The sequence below is a fragment of the Neolamprologus multifasciatus genome, chromosome 7 (assembly GCF_963576455.1).
Source record: "Neolamprologus multifasciatus chromosome 7, fNeoMul1.2, whole genome shotgun sequence".
Lineage (NCBI taxonomy): Eukaryota > Metazoa > Chordata > Actinopteri > Cichliformes > Cichlidae > Neolamprologus > Neolamprologus multifasciatus.
The window spans coordinates 49,851,209-49,868,549 of NC_140445.1; the positions used below are offsets into that span (position 1 = coordinate 49,851,209).

The window sequence follows — 17,341 nt, forward strand, 5'->3', positions numbered from 1 at the left end:
ATATCAACCGAGTGGACTGCAAGTGTACAAAGACCATACTTCCAGTGATGTCGACAGCCATGCCACTTCACTTTTAAAAGCCTTCTTCAGCAGAAGCAATTAGCTTCCTTACTTCTCCACTGTCTAGCCGCAGAATTGCACTTAATTGTGCCCCTGTCTGCGGTGGTTTTAAAGTTTTTCCCCTCTTAACTTGTATTCCAATAACCACGCTGTCTGATTTTTTTAAGTAGCAGGCACTACCTGTACTGATTGGAAAGTGTAGTTTAGATGTGTCCTTGAACCAACACAGCTGATTGAAATGGCTAAATTAGCTCCTGCAGTTCTCCAGAGGCCTGGTAACAAACTAATCATGTGATTCAGGTGTGTTGACCCAAGGTGAGCTCTAAAACCTGCAGGACACCGGCCCTCGGGGCCTGGAATTGCCCACCCCTGGTTTAATGTGTAGCCAAAGATGACAACTCTCAGAAGGCCAGCAAAACACTGTAAAACAATGGTTATTACTTCAACTACGTATGTGTTGGTTCTTGGCATTTGTCATGAAAGAGCAGCTCTATGTTAAAATCCCATTGAGATCCTTTTGGACAGGCTGGTATACATAGATGGACTAAAAGTCTATGCAACAGTAAAATATTTCCACACTTTAATGTTTATGGATTAATGTAAACAAATGCTTAACTGTTAACACATGTGGCAGTTCAAACCCAATCAAAATGTCTAGATATGTTTAAAAGAGGTCAGTCAAGGTGTGTATGGGATATTTTGTCTGCAATTATTCATGGCATTGAGTGAATACACAAACAGGGTAATGTTCATTGTTTTGATTGTGTTTTGGCACAGTGATATAAAGATTTACACATCCCCGAGTCAATTAGGTGTTGGAACATAGAAGTGAGTGTGTTCTGTTGGTACATTTTAGCTGTGTGTACATTGGAATCGACTAGATTATAAGTTGGAAATGCCTACACTCATGCCATGCAGGGCCCCTTTTTAATGCTCCCGATCATGAGAAACCTCTGAAGTTCGAGTTTATATTCCAAGTTTGAAAAGAAATAATATCTATCAGGTTCTTTTTGATAGTAAATTCCAACATGCAGAGCCCAGAGATATAAAGACCTTCTGTGGCTGATTTTTCCGGTGCCCAGTGGGTGATGTAATGCCTCTGTGCGTACAGTGGGTCAGTCACCCCTGTCTTCTCATGGTGTAAGTAGCAGCTCACTACCTAGCGAGAGGGGGATTTCAACCTAAGGCGATTTGGGAAGGTTGTGTGTGGCTAATCTGCACTGATTCAAAGGCTATTATAGCAGAAGGAAATATTTTCACCTCCTCCTCTTTTTTTTTCCATCACACACTTGCTTACTCTGAGTCTTAACACCAATTTCTGAGGATGGAGAGATACTCTTCTGTGCTTTGATAATCCCTTTGATGTCGGACTGTCTGCAGTGATGAGTCTGTTTAAGGGGTTTAGTGCGGTGGGTTTTGGCCTTTGAGACTTTTCTTTCCCTGGAAAATACAAAGCTCCGTGCTGGCCCAGCTGCCCGTGCTGCGTGCACGGGCACAGACCGGCTTGGCGCTGGCTTGGATGCTGGTTCTGGCATGGGGTTGGGCCTCACGGCGGCAAGAGCTGTGGGCCATTGTGCCAGGGAGTCACGCTTCGCCTCGTGTGCCCACTGGGGGCATCGCTTGAATACTCACGGAGCACTGAATGAGTTTTCCTTTCTCTTTTTTCCCCCTAATCTAACAGTTACACACAATCTGTCTCTGTGTGACTGTCTGGAAAGATTGAGTTTACAAAACACAATGGAAGTCTTCACTGTAATCGGGTTATCCAAAGTTGAGGAGGATGACGGATTCCAAACTATGCTTGGATCGTAAGCACTAGTGGTCTTACTTAAAGTAATTACATAGTCGGTGTAATTATTTTAGCAACTTTTGCTACATTGTGTCCCTTTTGCGGCTTGGTTTAATGGAGGCAAAAGGAAAATACTACACCTATATGTACAAACATTTATTAAAAATTACAGCAATTTGAGTTTTGACAAAATAGGAAATTGACAGTGAATTGTCAATTCTTAGCTATTTCATCAGTGGCTCCTGATATTTTTCTCTGCTACTTCCTCTGGTCTTCTTTTTCTTCTTTCAGCTGGTCCTTTTAGAGGTGGCCACAGCAGATCATTTATTTCCATCTCAACCTATCCCACTTCTTCTGTCACACCAACCCTCTGCATGTCCTCCTGCACTACATTCATGAATCTTCTCTTTGATCGTTCTCTTCCGCCCGCCTGGCATACATTAGATCAATCTTTCCTCGGCAGGGCGACAGGTGAAACTGCTTTAAGCAAGCTTTCTTACACTATATCACGGATGTGCGCCAAAGCAACAGTGGAAATCAGGAGAGCACAATGATCGACCTGCACGCTCCGGTCCTGGACTTCTCACAAAATGCAGTGTAAAGTTATACAGTGCTGATTGACTGCTTAAGCATTTTGATGTTCATAGTTGATACGTGCAGTTTATCTGGCCCGCCATTGGTCGTCATTTTCAGTCAGGAGAATCTGGGGACATTGCAGAAAACAAACTCAACCCTTTTTTGTGATTTGGATTATTCCCGTGGTGTGACTGGGAAACCTCTTGCTGTTTTTTCCACTCTGTTTTTATTCAGAACTCCAGGGTTCTTATTAATGTGCAATCAACGCCACTTCATTTTTAAGTACAGCGAGTTTTTCTTGCCTTGCCTCTAATAATACAGGCAATCGGTCTGTGTCTCTGCCCTTGTGTTCCTCTTTTAACTTCACTCTGTCATGATGATGGAATCTACCGTTTGTAGCCAGCACAACACGTGCGCTTCAGCTGAGAGAAGTGAGCCATTTGAGTGTGCACAGTGTATGGCTGTCATTCTGGGTCTGAGGCTGCTGTAGGAGGCGGCGTATGAATGGAACTGTTTGAGTGTTAATGTGTTCCTTTCACCACGATTGTAACAATTTACCAAAGTAATACAATGACTGGGGTATCCAGAGCGGAAAAATTTGAGGATTTTTACGCCTCTGCATGGCGTAAACTGAGCCTAGTCTCCGTGACTCAGTAAAGTGCTGTTAAGGGATTTCTTGGTTTGTGTGGCTTCGTTTGAGACAGGAGAATCCAGATTGCCTGAGATAAAACACAGGCTCAAAGCTTACCAGTGACTCTGTGTCTCTGGGTTCAACTGCTTTCCTGAACACTTGAATGAGACGGTTTATGGCAGGTGTCTGCAACAGAAGTCTAGTTATGTGATTGGAACTAAGCTGCGCCACAACATGGCACTGAACTGTAGATGTAGCTTGCTCTCTTATGAAACACCTTTATGACGTTAAGTAGTCCATTAAAAAAAGGCTAATTACCACATTAAAATTATTTTCTTTCTTAAACAGAGAACTTGAAGAAGCCAGCCTCTGCAGAGATGAGAGGGACCATGAGAGAGGAGCTAGAATCTCTCAGAGCCACAGTGGAGCACCAACGCATGCTCGAGAACAACTCCACCAGCCCACACCCAAGATCGCCACGCAGGCGCAAGCGTTTCCTGTCCTATCCTCGCTACGTTGAGCTGATGGTGACAGCAGATGCCAAAATGGTGCGTCACCATGGACGCAACCTAGAGCACTACATTCTAACAATCATGTCAGTAGTAAGTAAAATAATGTTTCTTATTTTTTTCAGTGTTTAAATGTGTTTTTGCTCAGTGTTATTTGCTGGCATTGCCTTCCTGTTGGGATTACATGCTACTAAAAGGTCTTTAACATACGATGGAGTTAGTTACTCAAGACCTTGTATGTGAGGAGAAGGGTTTTAAAATCAGCTGTTAAACCAATTTAACCAAACATCAAAAACTGAAAGATTTAGAGGTTCATTTAAAATACTGAAAAGTAACAAAACCTTAGTGAAAGAACACGACAAACGTCTCAGTGTTAGCCATGCTGTTGTTCACAGCAGATTTCACAAGTCATTGAATCATTTAAACTTGAGACTTGTAGACTTATAGAATAGTCAGTTAAACTTGAATCAAATGCTAAAGACGAGCTAAATGCATATTTTTTTCCAGCAATGTTTAACTCTATGTGGCCATGTTCTTTGGCTGTATGCTCAGCGTGTTGTTTCCCCATGTGTAAATAAGCATCTCAAACTAGATCAAAATTAGGCTTGATGGAATATACTTTCCACTAGATGGATCTAATTTAATTGATGCCTAATCTACAGCAGAGCTGTATTGAATTTAATGTGGTTTTGTGGACATTTACATTGAAAACATGCATAGTCTTTTTCTAATTGTGACAAATCTCTAGAAATGACCAAAACTTTACAGCACAAAATAAACAACTTCAAATAAGAAACTTCTTATGATGATCGTCTCCATCATGAGGGTCAGATTTTAACATTAAATCAATGACACTCATGCTATTGAACCTTTTTAAAAATGATAAACTCTGCTGAAATGAATGCAACAGAAATAAAGAGCAATCTGACATTTTGGTCACAGTAGTATTCAGAAGCTTTTTCAGTGAATACGCCACATATGACAACACTTTAAAAAAATTTAAGTTCTGATGTATACATCACGTACTCTGTGATATATTTCTTTCCACTATTAAAGCAATTGCCCAGTGGAAACTGCAGTCCAGGTCTGTGTTTTTCTAGTCTCAGATTTTACTGTTTGGCATTTTTGGTCGTTAACCCCGATGTAACCTCAGCATGCTTCTGCATATGCCAAACAAACCCCGTTAGCCTGTCCAGCACCTTGACCACTTTATGAGTCCTACTTTTGACTGTGAAAGAAGGCTGGTAATTAAGCCAGTGACACTGTGATGGACTGGGTAGTAAAACATCTCAACTCAGGACGGGTTATTAATTGAACTGAGTCTAGTATCTGCTGTCTCTCTACACCATTCCAGGCAAAATGTTTGAAGCACTCATTTACTTGCAGAGGAGTAATGATTGTCAGTGGAGTGTCCTTAAAGGTTGCTGGAGTATAGTGAGTGTTGCATTGGCCAGTTTTTTTTTTTCTTCCAAAGTTCGACAGCAAATCATGTTTATGTCTGCAGACCAGGGGGCAGCCATACACAAATGCATGCTTTTTTCCCCCTGTCCTCTTTCAAATGGTTACATTTGCTCAACTTTTGCCACAATTTATCCAAACTTACCATATTATTTTCTATTGGTCATGCCGATAAACTGTATAGATATGACCCCTAATGTCTTACTGTCTTACTGTTATTTTAAGAAGGTAGCTTTTAACCATGTAAAAAAATGTTGCACATGTAGCAAAATATAAATTCTAAGAAGTCCTAAAAATACCTTTACTGTTTAATATCGGCTCCTGAATGCATTTTGCAGTAATTTATGGTGTCGTCCCCCTCGCCTCTGGCTGTTAAACTGATCGCATGAGAGCATAAACTGGAGGTGAGAGTCTAATGAGCGGGGTCATGTGTCACCGTTGGATGACGTGCATACAAAGACAGTCTCGTTTTATTACCCAACCCGGGCAAGCCTGGGCTACGTTTGCTTCCCTCTATGTTACAATGAGCTAAATGTTTATAGTAACTAATAAGTTCCTGTCATGAGGCCGTACCCTGTCTCGGGGGACCGCTGGCTGACCGTGACACAGGTGCACGAGAAACGCAAGAGTAGCAGAGGGGAAAAGAGTTGGAATATTTTGCTGTCCCCACAGAGGGGCTGCTTCACATTTGTAGCCAGGTCCAGTTTCCTTCTTTTCTTTTTCCTTTTCTATGGTCTTCTGGGTGGGGGGTTGTAATTGGTTTAAATACTCTGTTGATTAAACTTACCCTCGAGGAGGCACTTTGTGCTTTCTTTTGACTTTGGTGAGCTGCTGCTATTTTGATTAAACCAAAATAGAGCTTAGCAAAAAGAGCCTTGACTGTGTGTTCCCATTCCAAGTATTTTAACTAATACATGACTCTAGCTCTGCTCTGACTCAGGTTAGTGGAAGTTTGCATTTTTTTTTGTCTGTGTGTTTTGTCTTTGTTACAGGTAGCAGCAGTGTACAGGGACCCCAGCATAGGAAACCTCATCAGCATCAAGATTGTCAAGCTTGTCATCATCCACAATGAACAGGTGAGTACGGGGTCTTGAATGCTACGTGTACGCAAGTCATCTGCGCGTGGCTGACGTCATTGCAGGTGTCTTTGGCTTGGCTTTTTTTCTCTGTGGGGCCTCTTTGAAAGGACACTGTCTTTCTTGTCGAGCTTATGTGGAATACAAATCATAATGTATTAAGGCTGCTAGCCACCTGCAAATGAAATGCTCTGTTATCAGTTTTTGAATAAGTAGGCATTTGCCTAGGGATTTTCTTTGTTTAGTTTGGTCACAGTGAGATTTTCCTCACTACCTCTGTTATTGAAAGGAACACAGGGAAGAACATAAGGCTGTTGCAGGTTGCAAGATGTCACTGAAAAATTACCAATGTATGTCCTTGTTTTCCACAAATCCAGCACCTAAATCTTTATTCCAAACATTATAATCATAATGAACACAAACATAAGACATTAAGACAGGCTCACACATTAAAGAACATGATGTTCTAATATGTCTTTACCACCATTATTAAAAAAGGTTACTGTATGTAAGCCCAGTTTGTTGGTCGTGACCCCACTGCTGTTTCACCCAAACAGGAAGGTCCCACTGTGAGCTTCAACGCTGCCACCACTCTGCACAACTTCTGTGTCTGGCAGCAGAGCCACAACGTTCAGGACGACAGCCATCCGTCTCACCACGACACTGCGCTCCTCATAACTAGGTATCTGCATTTCCCAACCCTCACCTCCTTTTCGAAAGCAAGTCGCTCAAGCACGCTGCCTTTTTCAGAAGGGATTTACAGGTTGGTGTTTTTTCTTTTTCACAGGGAAGACATCTGCCGCGCTAAAGACAAATGTGACACATTAGGTAATATTTTGGCTTTTCATGCAAAAATATCTGCACGTTAAGTTCTTTTACAGTGAACTTTCCACTCCACTGACCACAGCTCATGAACTGTGCTGTAATGAGTTTATGGCAAGCTGTCAGCTAATAATATTATCGTGACAGAACAGAGTGGTAAACCTGGGAGGAGGGAGACTGTGGCAGTGCTAATCTCTCTTAGGAAACAGAAGTTTTGATGCCTTTAATCTTCTCAAACGCTCAAGCAGCTATTTTTCCCCCAGACACACTTGGCTTGTAGATGTTTATGCGGATCTGTGTGTTTTCCTATGTGTGCGTATTGGTGTGTGTTGACCCTGTAGGGCTTGCTGAGCTGGGGACCATGTGCGACCCGTACCGGAGCTGCTCCATTAGTGAGGAAAATGGAATTAGTGCCTCCTTCACCATCGCTCATGAGCTGGGCCATGTGTAAGTTGCAGTTCTAAACCTGTTGCCCCACCACCACCCCCATAACTCACACACACACACACACACACACACACACACACACACACACACACACACACACACACACACACACACACACAGGACGTATGTCACCACTCAAAGCCAAGCTTGACTACAAAAGCCCTCTTATCAAGAGACACAGAGTGCAGCAGACGCAGGTGCAAAACATAATAAAGAAAAAAAACCCTTGACTTTTAATAACATGCCAGCCTACAATGCCTTACTATAGAGCTCAGGACGTCAACCCTCCATGTGTCCGAGCTGTACCTCGATAGCTATAAGCTCAAAGACACAATTTTCTGTGGATGCCAGAAAAAAACCCTCAAAAATCCTAATAATAATTGGACCTGGCATTGATGAACAACAACAAAGATTTTCTTGGAAATGGTACAAGGAGCAAGTACAAAGCTAAATATTGTATTTAGTACTTGGAAAGCCTTCCAGCCCCCCCTCCCCCCCCCCCACCACTCCTCAGCGCCAAAGACAGGTAAAACAAACTGGAGATGTCACATCGCCATCATGTGCGGCTCGCCTTCGAGCGGGTAATAGCGGGGTTATCACAACATGCCTTTCCGCCAGAGAGTGTTTTCACAACAAGCAAATACTGCCACATGTGTGGAGTGAAGAAAGACTCGTACGCATAATCTGTCTTCAAATGACCAAGTCAAAACACATGACTTTATCTCTCGTATGAAGCGATGTTTATTCCAAACATCCATTTGTGGCGAAATTATGATAAATAAGTCATTACCTCCTCATTCTTACGAATGCTCCAGGTGATTTAAAACAGAGAGCTTACTTTTGGATAAAGACAAGGCCTCTGTCTTTGTTTTTTTGTCTCTTCTGCTTCTCTCCATCTGGGTAGTAAAAAGGCGCACTGTCAGTGTGAGCCTGTGAGGTAATAGTTAAGAATGGGAGATATTTTTTCTAGTTCCTCTGCCACGGTCACACATTTTTCCAGTGGAGAGACTGGACCAGAGCAGCAGCAGATGGACCAAGCTTACACCCTCCCCTTTTTACTTCGAGTCTCATGTGGATCTGTTTATGCTAAAGTTCAAGCAGCTGGAGGCCCACTTGGCTCTGTCTCTTGGCATGGCGGATCACTGTGTTTGCAGGCGTGGGCTCTCATGAGTGTTTGGCGCTCTGAGAAAGCCAGTGTCAGGTAATGGGACCCACTCAAGAGCACTGCAGATTAATCAGAGACTTAGACTAATGGCTGGGAGGCCTTTCTCAGATAACTGTGAGAATGTGCGATCACTAATAGGCAGCACAGGGAGTTTTAGGTGGCGTGGCGTCACTTGATAGCTCCTCAAAGGTGACATGTATGAGGACGTAAAACATTTGTCTGGCTTCAGATGTCCCAGATCAAAAATAAATCTCCCTGACATTTTGCAAAAAAAGTATATCAAGTGTGTAAAGTGCACACAAAAAACAAAACAAATCAGAAAGCCAATGGGATAAAATCTCTGGGATTGTTAAAGATGGTTTCTTCTCGTGGACAAGTACATTCAGAGCAGCTAAGATGTGTAGTTCACAGACAGTGAGCTCTGCCTATCTTGAAGTGCTTTTCAAAGGATTTTAATCAAAGAAATACTTTTTTCAGTGCTGAAGATCCATCAAATAGGGTGGTGCGGGGACAGTGATGTGCACAGAGTGATGCAGTTATTTTGTTAAGAACTTGAAGTGAGTGGTTTCAGATGCATGTAAATCACTGAAATTGGTTCCTCCATTGATCTAGCCACAAAACTGCCTGATTTATAACCTCATTACACTAAAAGGCTCTCATCTCCGGATTTTAAGGTTGTATTCTCATTTGTATCCTTCTGATCTGACTTATTTGACGCAACATATCCAGTTTTATGTTTTCTCTCCTTTTTTTTGTGAAACTTAATTCTATTTACTTTTTTTTTTACATCACAAGTGACAAAAAATCTTTTGCATAGTACCAGTTGATTCAGTTTTGATGTCGTGAGTATTATCCAACGGCTTGGTTTGTGTGCAGAGCTTATTACTGTGCCAGAGGCTTAATTATTTCCTGGGTGTTTGCCCTCGGGCCCTCCGTCTCCCGTAGGGTGGGCTCCATGCCAGCCATGCTAGATCTTGTTTGTGTGGTGGTATGGATTGACCCTCAGCTCCAGCCCAGAGCACAGCACTGCCCCACATCCTGGCGTAAACATCTCAAGACATCATACAGCTGCATGGGATCCTGTGTGTATAAATACATGTGTACTCATGCGTGCATGTATTTATGGGTAATGCGCCAAACCGCAGTACAAAACAGGACATCTATGCTGGGCTGCACTGTTCTGGACATGATCAAGAAAACCTGCTCTATGAGACTGCCAGCTACAGACAGCCTGGATGAATTCATTAGTTTGCAGCTTCCATGCCTCATTACGTACAGTTATTCTTTTGCAAAGACTCCCGTCTCACTGCTTGATCGCTAAAGACAAATACTCAAACAATTAGCTGGTTAACTGATTTTTGGACTTGCAGAAAATACAGGAAATATTATTATCTCAGCAAATGTTTGCGACAATGTTATTGCAGCTTTATTGGTAAGATTGTGTGGACATCGGTCTTGTTCTCCTGTCTGTGAGAGCAACTGATGTGTGAGGTGCTATTACAACCAGCTTTTTCTAAGCATTAAGCCCTCTGAGAATGTGAGATGGTGAACTTTGACCTCTAAGCTGGAGGTAGATCTCACTAGCATGTTGTTCTCGATGTTGAAGCCAATAGATAATGATAGATGGAGTGTGACATTTTTTTTAAGACAATGTTGCACCACCTACTGGCCAGTTGGAGTTTTCTTGAAACTCTTGAAAGGATTTTACTCTCTAAATATTTAGCAAATAATACAAATAAGGATGTGCATGTATTTGGAAGTGGAAAACAAACAGACCAGTAGAGGAAAAGTGCAAAGTGTGAGGAATAACTCAAAAATATTACCGGATCTGTGGGCTGGTTGTGACCCTCTGCTACAAATGACTGAGAGTCGATCTTAGACATTTATCCTTTTTACTATGACATATCTAATAATCGGATGATAACCCTCACAATCTCTAAATTCCCCCTTTTTTTGTTTTGCACCAGGTTCAACATGCCTCATGATGACAACCCCAAGTGCCGGGAGGCAGGGATAAAGCACCAGTATCACGTCATGGCTCCTACACTTAACTATGATACCAACCCTTGGTCGTGGTCCAAGTGCAGTCGCAAGTACATCACTGACTTTCTTGAGTAGGTATCTGCAGCTCTCCTATCTGGTTCTAAATTGCTTTGTAATCAAACCACATGACTCATTATGAGCTCTTCTCATGGGAGAGAAAGTGATGGTTTTTCCAGCTTTTACATGTAACTGCTTCCAGTCTCCCACAGAACTCTGCAGACAGGTCAGTGTAATGTAAACTGTGTGGAGTTGTTATTGCCTTGTGTTGAAAGAGTATTTCCTGTTTGAATTTGGGGGTCTTCCTCAGCTGACCTGAGCGATGGATCTCCTGAAGTCCTTCATCTGTCCCCCTGCTCAGACAGAGCTATTTTGTAAAGAAGCTGGCCAAACAGTAATCTAGTCACTCATCCCATTTCATCACCACAACCTTGTGCATGGGGAGGTGGCTGATTCAGCTACTCCAAACCCGCACCCACGGACGCTCATCCTGACTTCGATTCAAAATGGGAAATGTCAGTTATAATTACATCTTCCCTGAACATGACCCTTTAATCTTTCCCTCCTTTCCTCTGTTAATTGTAGAGGCCTTCACAAAGGACAGCCTTGTTGACCAGATGCGTCTCGAGAGTTAGGCGATGGCCTCATATGGAGTTTTAAGGCCATGCTCTTTGCATAGTTTCCAGCTAGCCCGGACCTCAGCATCCAGTGGTTGGAACTTACAGCCAAAGTTGAGAAGAATGTCCATCTGTCTCTTTATTGTTTGGATAAAGCTGTGTTGCTCTTCTGTTTGTATCTAATTACTACACAAAAAAACAGGAAGAGCATGACGTGAACGTCAGTCGCATTCATGCTAAACTGTAACATTTGTTAGTCACTTTGGATGTAACACACAGTGCAGGTATCAAGAACGAAGCACTGGCTTCGGTGTGGGAGCCACGGTGGTGGGAAAGGCTCTTGAGAGTGCAGTCCAAGTGCTTTTGAAGTTTTTTCGCCAGCCAACAATGAGGAGCATTCATTGAAAGTAGCACTTCTGCAGCACCACTCCTGCTGAGTGGACCGACCTGGTCAAGTATATCAGTGTTTTGACTGCCCATTCTTCCCGTAGAGTAAATTCAACCTGTAACAGTTTACAAAATGAAAGGCCGTGCCACCTCTCGAACATCCCTTTTCAAACAGCAACGGATTCCCCAATGCGGTCCCTCTTGTCTGAATATTGTTGTAATAATGTGCACTCAAGTCCCGTACCTGAAAGCTGATGAAAACTGTACTGTTGTAGTGCAGTGTCATTGTGTCCCATCTGCTGCACAAAGACACTATTCATTCCTACTCTGGCACTGTGCAATTTGATTTAACCCACAACATCCAAATATAAAATTTAAATGCAACTCTTTGACTATTCCTACCCTCTAGTTCTTGTTCATTTTGGGGAAACCCTATCGATTTCCTATGTACATCTCAATTTTTGCCAAAGCAGCAACAACTCTTAGAAAGTATAATGTAAAATCATTATAAATAATCCATCAACATCTATTTTCTTGACGAAAACTGGGAGCTACTACATCTACTTTGTGTTTATTCATATATAACTCTAATTCAGTTCAATTCAATTTTATTTATATAGCACCAAATCACAATAACAGCTGACTTAGAGCACTTTTATGTTAAAGTAAAGACATTATACAGCAAAAACCTCAACAATCAGATGACCCCTTTTGAGCAAGCACTTGGTGACAGTGGGAAGGAAAAACTCCCTTTTAACAGGAAGAAACCTCAGGCGGGACCAGGCTCACGGAGGGACAGCCATCTGGTTGTGGATGAGGAAGCTGAAGACAATCTTCATACAGTTGAAGACAGAATTATCAGCCTCCCTCCATGAGAGTAGTCACATATTCTTTCTTTATGATTCCTTCCACTTTAAGATGCACTTAAACGTCCCTACAACACAATACCACCACTACTGTGTTTCACGCCTCTACCGTCGTAATCCAAACATAAACACTGTCTCTTTAGTCAAACAAGCAGTTTAGTCTCATTTGACCCAAGGACCCACTTCTAGTATCTTTCTCCAAGTTGTTCCTTGTATATTTAGGTCTGACTTGAAGTCGTTTCTTCTGCAGGGAAGAGAAGTTTTTCTTGGTCTGTGAACTCACAGTCCATTCCTGCACAAAGTTCTAGTGATTAACTTCCTTGAGACCACTATCCCTGACTTGACTAAATCGTTAACTTGTATTTTGGCAGTTGTTCTGGGGTTTTTAGACACATCTCTGCCAGGCTTGTTCTTTACTGTGTGACTCTTTGAATTTCTTGATGCTACTTCTCACTATAGATCTTGACGCTGTCATAAATGTGTAAATCCATCTCCTGCTTTGTGAGCATCATCTAAACGTATCTCTATTGTTTTTGGGCATGATTCTTTCTGAAGTGACAGCTCAAAACCTTGCTGAAGTTTTTAACACTACAAAGTAAAAGCACATCTTTGCACAGCAGTAAAAAAAAAAGGACAACAATAATTCATTTTTTCAGAGGCAAAACGCTGACATGACAGACTTACTACTGTTTGATCGAACACTGCACATGTCATTTAGCTCTTTGTAGAAGCCTCCAATCTGTCATGAGCTGACCTCTTGACATCTTGCCTTTATGGTGTACATGAAAACTGTTATTGTTTTAGTCTCGTGTGACAAGAACACAATAACCGAGTCAAATTTGTAAATAAACACACTTCCAAGTCTGCCAAAGGCTTCCAGGTGTGACAGCTCTTGTTTCCAGATGGGAATTGGCTCACCGTCTTGAATTCACACAGCTGATTTTTTGTCCCCCCTCCCCAGCACATAGATGTTTCATTTAAAATATGACCACAATGACCCCTTCTCCCTCGGTCTGTCTCGGTCTTAATAATAATTCCATTAAGTTCCAGTGCACCGATTAGACAGATGACCAACTGCTGAAAGACACTGTAATATGGGACTGTCCGAATGATTCCTCGACAGGCTGCTATGTGGTTTGCATTCAGTGTCTTCCACTGCTGTTGTTTTCTTCTAGTGTAATCATCCCCTCCTCTTGCCACAAGCCAGCATTTGCAACAATTTCTTACATTATGGCTGGAAATGAAAGGGTAAAGAAACAAAGTAATGGTAACGGAGGATAATCCTGTGTAATTATTGGCCTGTCACATCAGCTGGTGCTTTGTTGAGCAGGTGTTTTAGCGGCTCGATCCAGGATGAAATTTGTCAGAGCAGTGCAGACATGTTGTCTAATTACACATCTAGACCTGTCTCATCTGAAAGTTTCCTTTTCCCAAAGTAAACAAAGAGAGAGAAGATCCTTTGTGGCTCGCCTTGCTCTGCTAACATGTTTCATTTGTGCCCATTCACGGCCGTAAATGCGGATGATTTTATACGCAGACTGCTGGTGGATAGACGCAGTAAGTCCAGCTGTGCTTTTGTTGTCTCTTTTATTGTGTCGTGGCTCAGGGTGTGGCTCATATACGGCACAATCTGTCATTATACTGCAGCGCTGGGGCTGGTGCAGATTTATTTAACTTAATCATGGTGCTTTAGCATTGTAAATGTTCTTGTTTGCCTTCAGCAGAGGAAAATGCATCTAATACAAATGTGATCAGTAAGCAGATCCCTTTTTTTGTCTCCATCAAAATACTGTTTTATTCAGTCTGTGGCGCCTAACTCCAGTTTCACAGTGACAGCGTTTGCTATTAGGCTTTTAAGGGGGAGGCGGTATCAGTCTCTCTCCTCGGTAACGTTACAGACCACCCACAAGGAAAACACATCTGTGGATGATCACAGACAGTGACACAGAGATGTTTACCTTGCTTTTATGAAAGAGATGAAGTGTGCTGATACATTTTAGGGTTGAAATTACTACATTGTTATGAAGAATTCTGTACTGTGAAAGTCTGCCTGTTGAATGTGTACATGATTTGTTTTGAATTTCTTTATTTCGTTATTTAATTTTTTAGCACCGGCTATGGGGAGTGCCTCCTTGATGAGCCTGTGGGCAGAACATATGACATGCCAACCCTCCTCCCTGGTCAGCTCTACAATGCCAACAGACAGTGTGAACTGATGTTTGGTCCCGGTTCCCAAATTTGTCCTTACTTGGTACGTTGTCTTGCTATCAAAATAGATTAAAAAGCCATGGTAAAAAATGAAAGTGAAACATTTCTTTACCTGAAACATTTGAGGGGACAAAAATAAGGCCAAGGATCCAAAACTGACCCACCGAAGGCTCCAATCTGACCCACTGGACACCTGGGCCAAAACATTTGAAGCAGGGCTTAATTTTTGGACTATTAACTGAATTTATTTGAACTTCTAGCTTTTGTTACTGAAACTCCGACATGGTCATTCTTATTACTCAAACCTAAGTAAGATGTAAAAACTTCCTGTTTTCTCACTATTATAGTTTTGTAGTAGTATAGTTAAAAAAAAAAGAGGAAAAAGGTAAACAAGGACTTTTCTGTGAATGAACAAAACTTTGTTACGGTGTGTTTTAAGGAGCTACCACATATTATTTCTGTAATTTTACACACTTATTTCTTATGATTATTTCTTACTGTCATATATCTTCCATTTACTACAGCAGCATTTATTTATCATGTAGAAAAACTGTTAAAATTGCACATCTTCGTTCTTATATTAAGATATCTGAGGGATTCATTGAGTAGTTAACCCCTTAAAGCCTGAACCATGAAGTAAACAGGAGAAAACTGTAGTGTTAATTGAACCTCCTGACAAATTAAAACAAGGAAACTAAATATCACTTTGCATAATTGAGTTTTAATTCGTATCATTTTTGCTACGTTCTTCATTTTAGTGTGATTTAATTGCTCATAGTAGCATACTGCTACTGTCTCATAGTATATATCAGGCATTTCAGGAGAAAATGAATCACACTGTTGATGTAGAGGTCTTAAAAACTCATGTATCAAATATGATAGACTTGCCATTATGGGGTCAAACTTCTTTACACTGACCGAACGGGGAATCAGAAAAAGTCGACTACCAGCTGCTTGGATTGAAATGTTTGTAGAATTCCGTTAATATACTGGGACTACAACCACATGCTTTATCCCTCTTATGTAAGACCAATATGGCTGGAGCAATTATTTCTTCTGTTATTCAGTGTTGTTGAAAAAAATATTTTGGCATAAGAGGGGTTTTGTACATGCTTTAACGCCTTGCAGGATATTCACATCACAGAAAAGCTCTTTTCCTGTTAATTCCCAAAGGATTTACTGCTTGCGTTTGTTTATTTTCCCCCACAGAAACAGTGCAAGAGGCTGTGGTGTACGAGTGCAGAGGGGGACCACAAAGGGTGCCGTACACAGCACATGCCACTCGCTGATGGCACTGACTGTGGACATGGAATGGTAAGTCTCATTATGTGAAATCATCTACACCAAAAATGCTAACAATTTTAAGGAACACACTTAGGGTGTCCCAGCTGATATTCAAGAATTGCCAACTTGAGAATGTAGGTGTAGATAATGCCGCGGCACAAAAAACAGTCGTTGAGCACTGAACTCCAAGGTGGAATTTTTTCCACCTTCTTGCACAGCGGAAGGAAAACACATGTCTCTCATCTAGTAAATGGACATGATTAATTATTGTGATGCAGTAAAGGCTAACAATGTGATATTTCTGTCAGTGCATTTAAATTAATGACACAAGCCAAACCTCTAATGGAGTTCTGTTTTGAATCATGATGCCTTTCCCTGCTAGTTCATTTCCTCCGCCAAGAAAAAGGAATAATTTATCATATATTACTATGCTGTCGCCACATTGATTGTGCTCGAGTGGGTTCAGGTGATGGTCCTTGTTAGAAACTTGAAGCTGTACTCTAAGTGTTTTACAGAGACCCAACCCCCCCATTAGCCTTAGTGTTCCCCTCGCTCTGGGATGCTATGCTAATTAGGCCTGAGACGGGTCAGTTACTTAAGATATGTGGAGAAAGGGGTGAAAAAGAATAAAACAAAAATGTAAAGAAAAGAGGGAGAGAGAGCCCTGATAGGGAAAGGTAAATACATGGGCCCTTTGAAAAAGGATGCCGACCGCCGTTCACAGTTGAGTCACCTTGTTGTGAACCCACGACCCCAAAACCTCTTTAAAAGGCGGGTGATTGGGTCAGTGGTCAGACCGTAACAGAGCCAGTCTGAGGCCAGCCAGCGCTCTCACAAAAGACCTCACATCAGTGATTCTGCTGGGCAGGAGGTGGGGAGGAGAGGGCTGAGGAAAGCAAGGAGGAGGTGAAGGAGGCTGTTATGGTGGGCTGGTGTTTAGCATTCAAAACATGCTGGAGAGGAGGAAAGAGAGGGAGTGAGAGAAGGAGGGCTCTCTTTTTCTCCTTAACCTTATGCCCTCTAGCAGTCTTGTAGTGTGGACCCATGTATCCCTTGTATCCTTTCATCTTGCTCTATCTCCCTCCTCACCATGTTAGGTCCTGGATCAGCCCAGTCTAGCGAAGAAAGGTTAACAGGGGATGGCTAACATCTTAATCCAACTACAACAACCAGACTAAACAGTAATGGTCCTGGGATTGTAGCTCCCATACTGCTCTCGACCTGAATGTGGGAGAAACACATAGAGTTCAATCGCACACAGGTTTGCTTTATTAAGATTCAACCGCTTAATCCCACTGGAGCAGATTTAGCTAGATTACCACTTATGCCTGATCTTTAGTGGAGACTAGTCTATATCAGAATTAATTTAAGGTTTAAAGAGACTAGCATACAATCTTATATCAAGT

General features: G+C 41.9%; 1 protein-coding gene across 1 annotated transcript in view; it reads left to right on the forward strand.

Moving 5' to 3' along the window:
- The window catches only part of LOC146515234 (A disintegrin and metalloproteinase with thrombospondin motifs 20), a 79,858-nt gene that overhangs the window by 12,340 nt on the left and 50,177 nt on the right, over positions 1-17,341 (forward strand). Inside the window, exons 4-11 of the mRNA XM_085166780.1 lie at positions 3,405-3,658; positions 6,016-6,099; positions 6,657-6,781; positions 6,887-6,927; positions 7,263-7,368; positions 10,501-10,647; positions 14,553-14,694; positions 15,861-15,965. Coding sequence (XP_085022906.1) covers positions 3,405-3,658; positions 6,016-6,099; positions 6,657-6,781; positions 6,887-6,927; positions 7,263-7,368; positions 10,501-10,647; positions 14,553-14,694; positions 15,861-15,965 — 1,004 coding nt within the window. The remainder of the gene's footprint in view (positions 1-3,404; positions 3,659-6,015; positions 6,100-6,656; positions 6,782-6,886; positions 6,928-7,262; positions 7,369-10,500; positions 10,648-14,552; positions 14,695-15,860; positions 15,966-17,341) is intronic.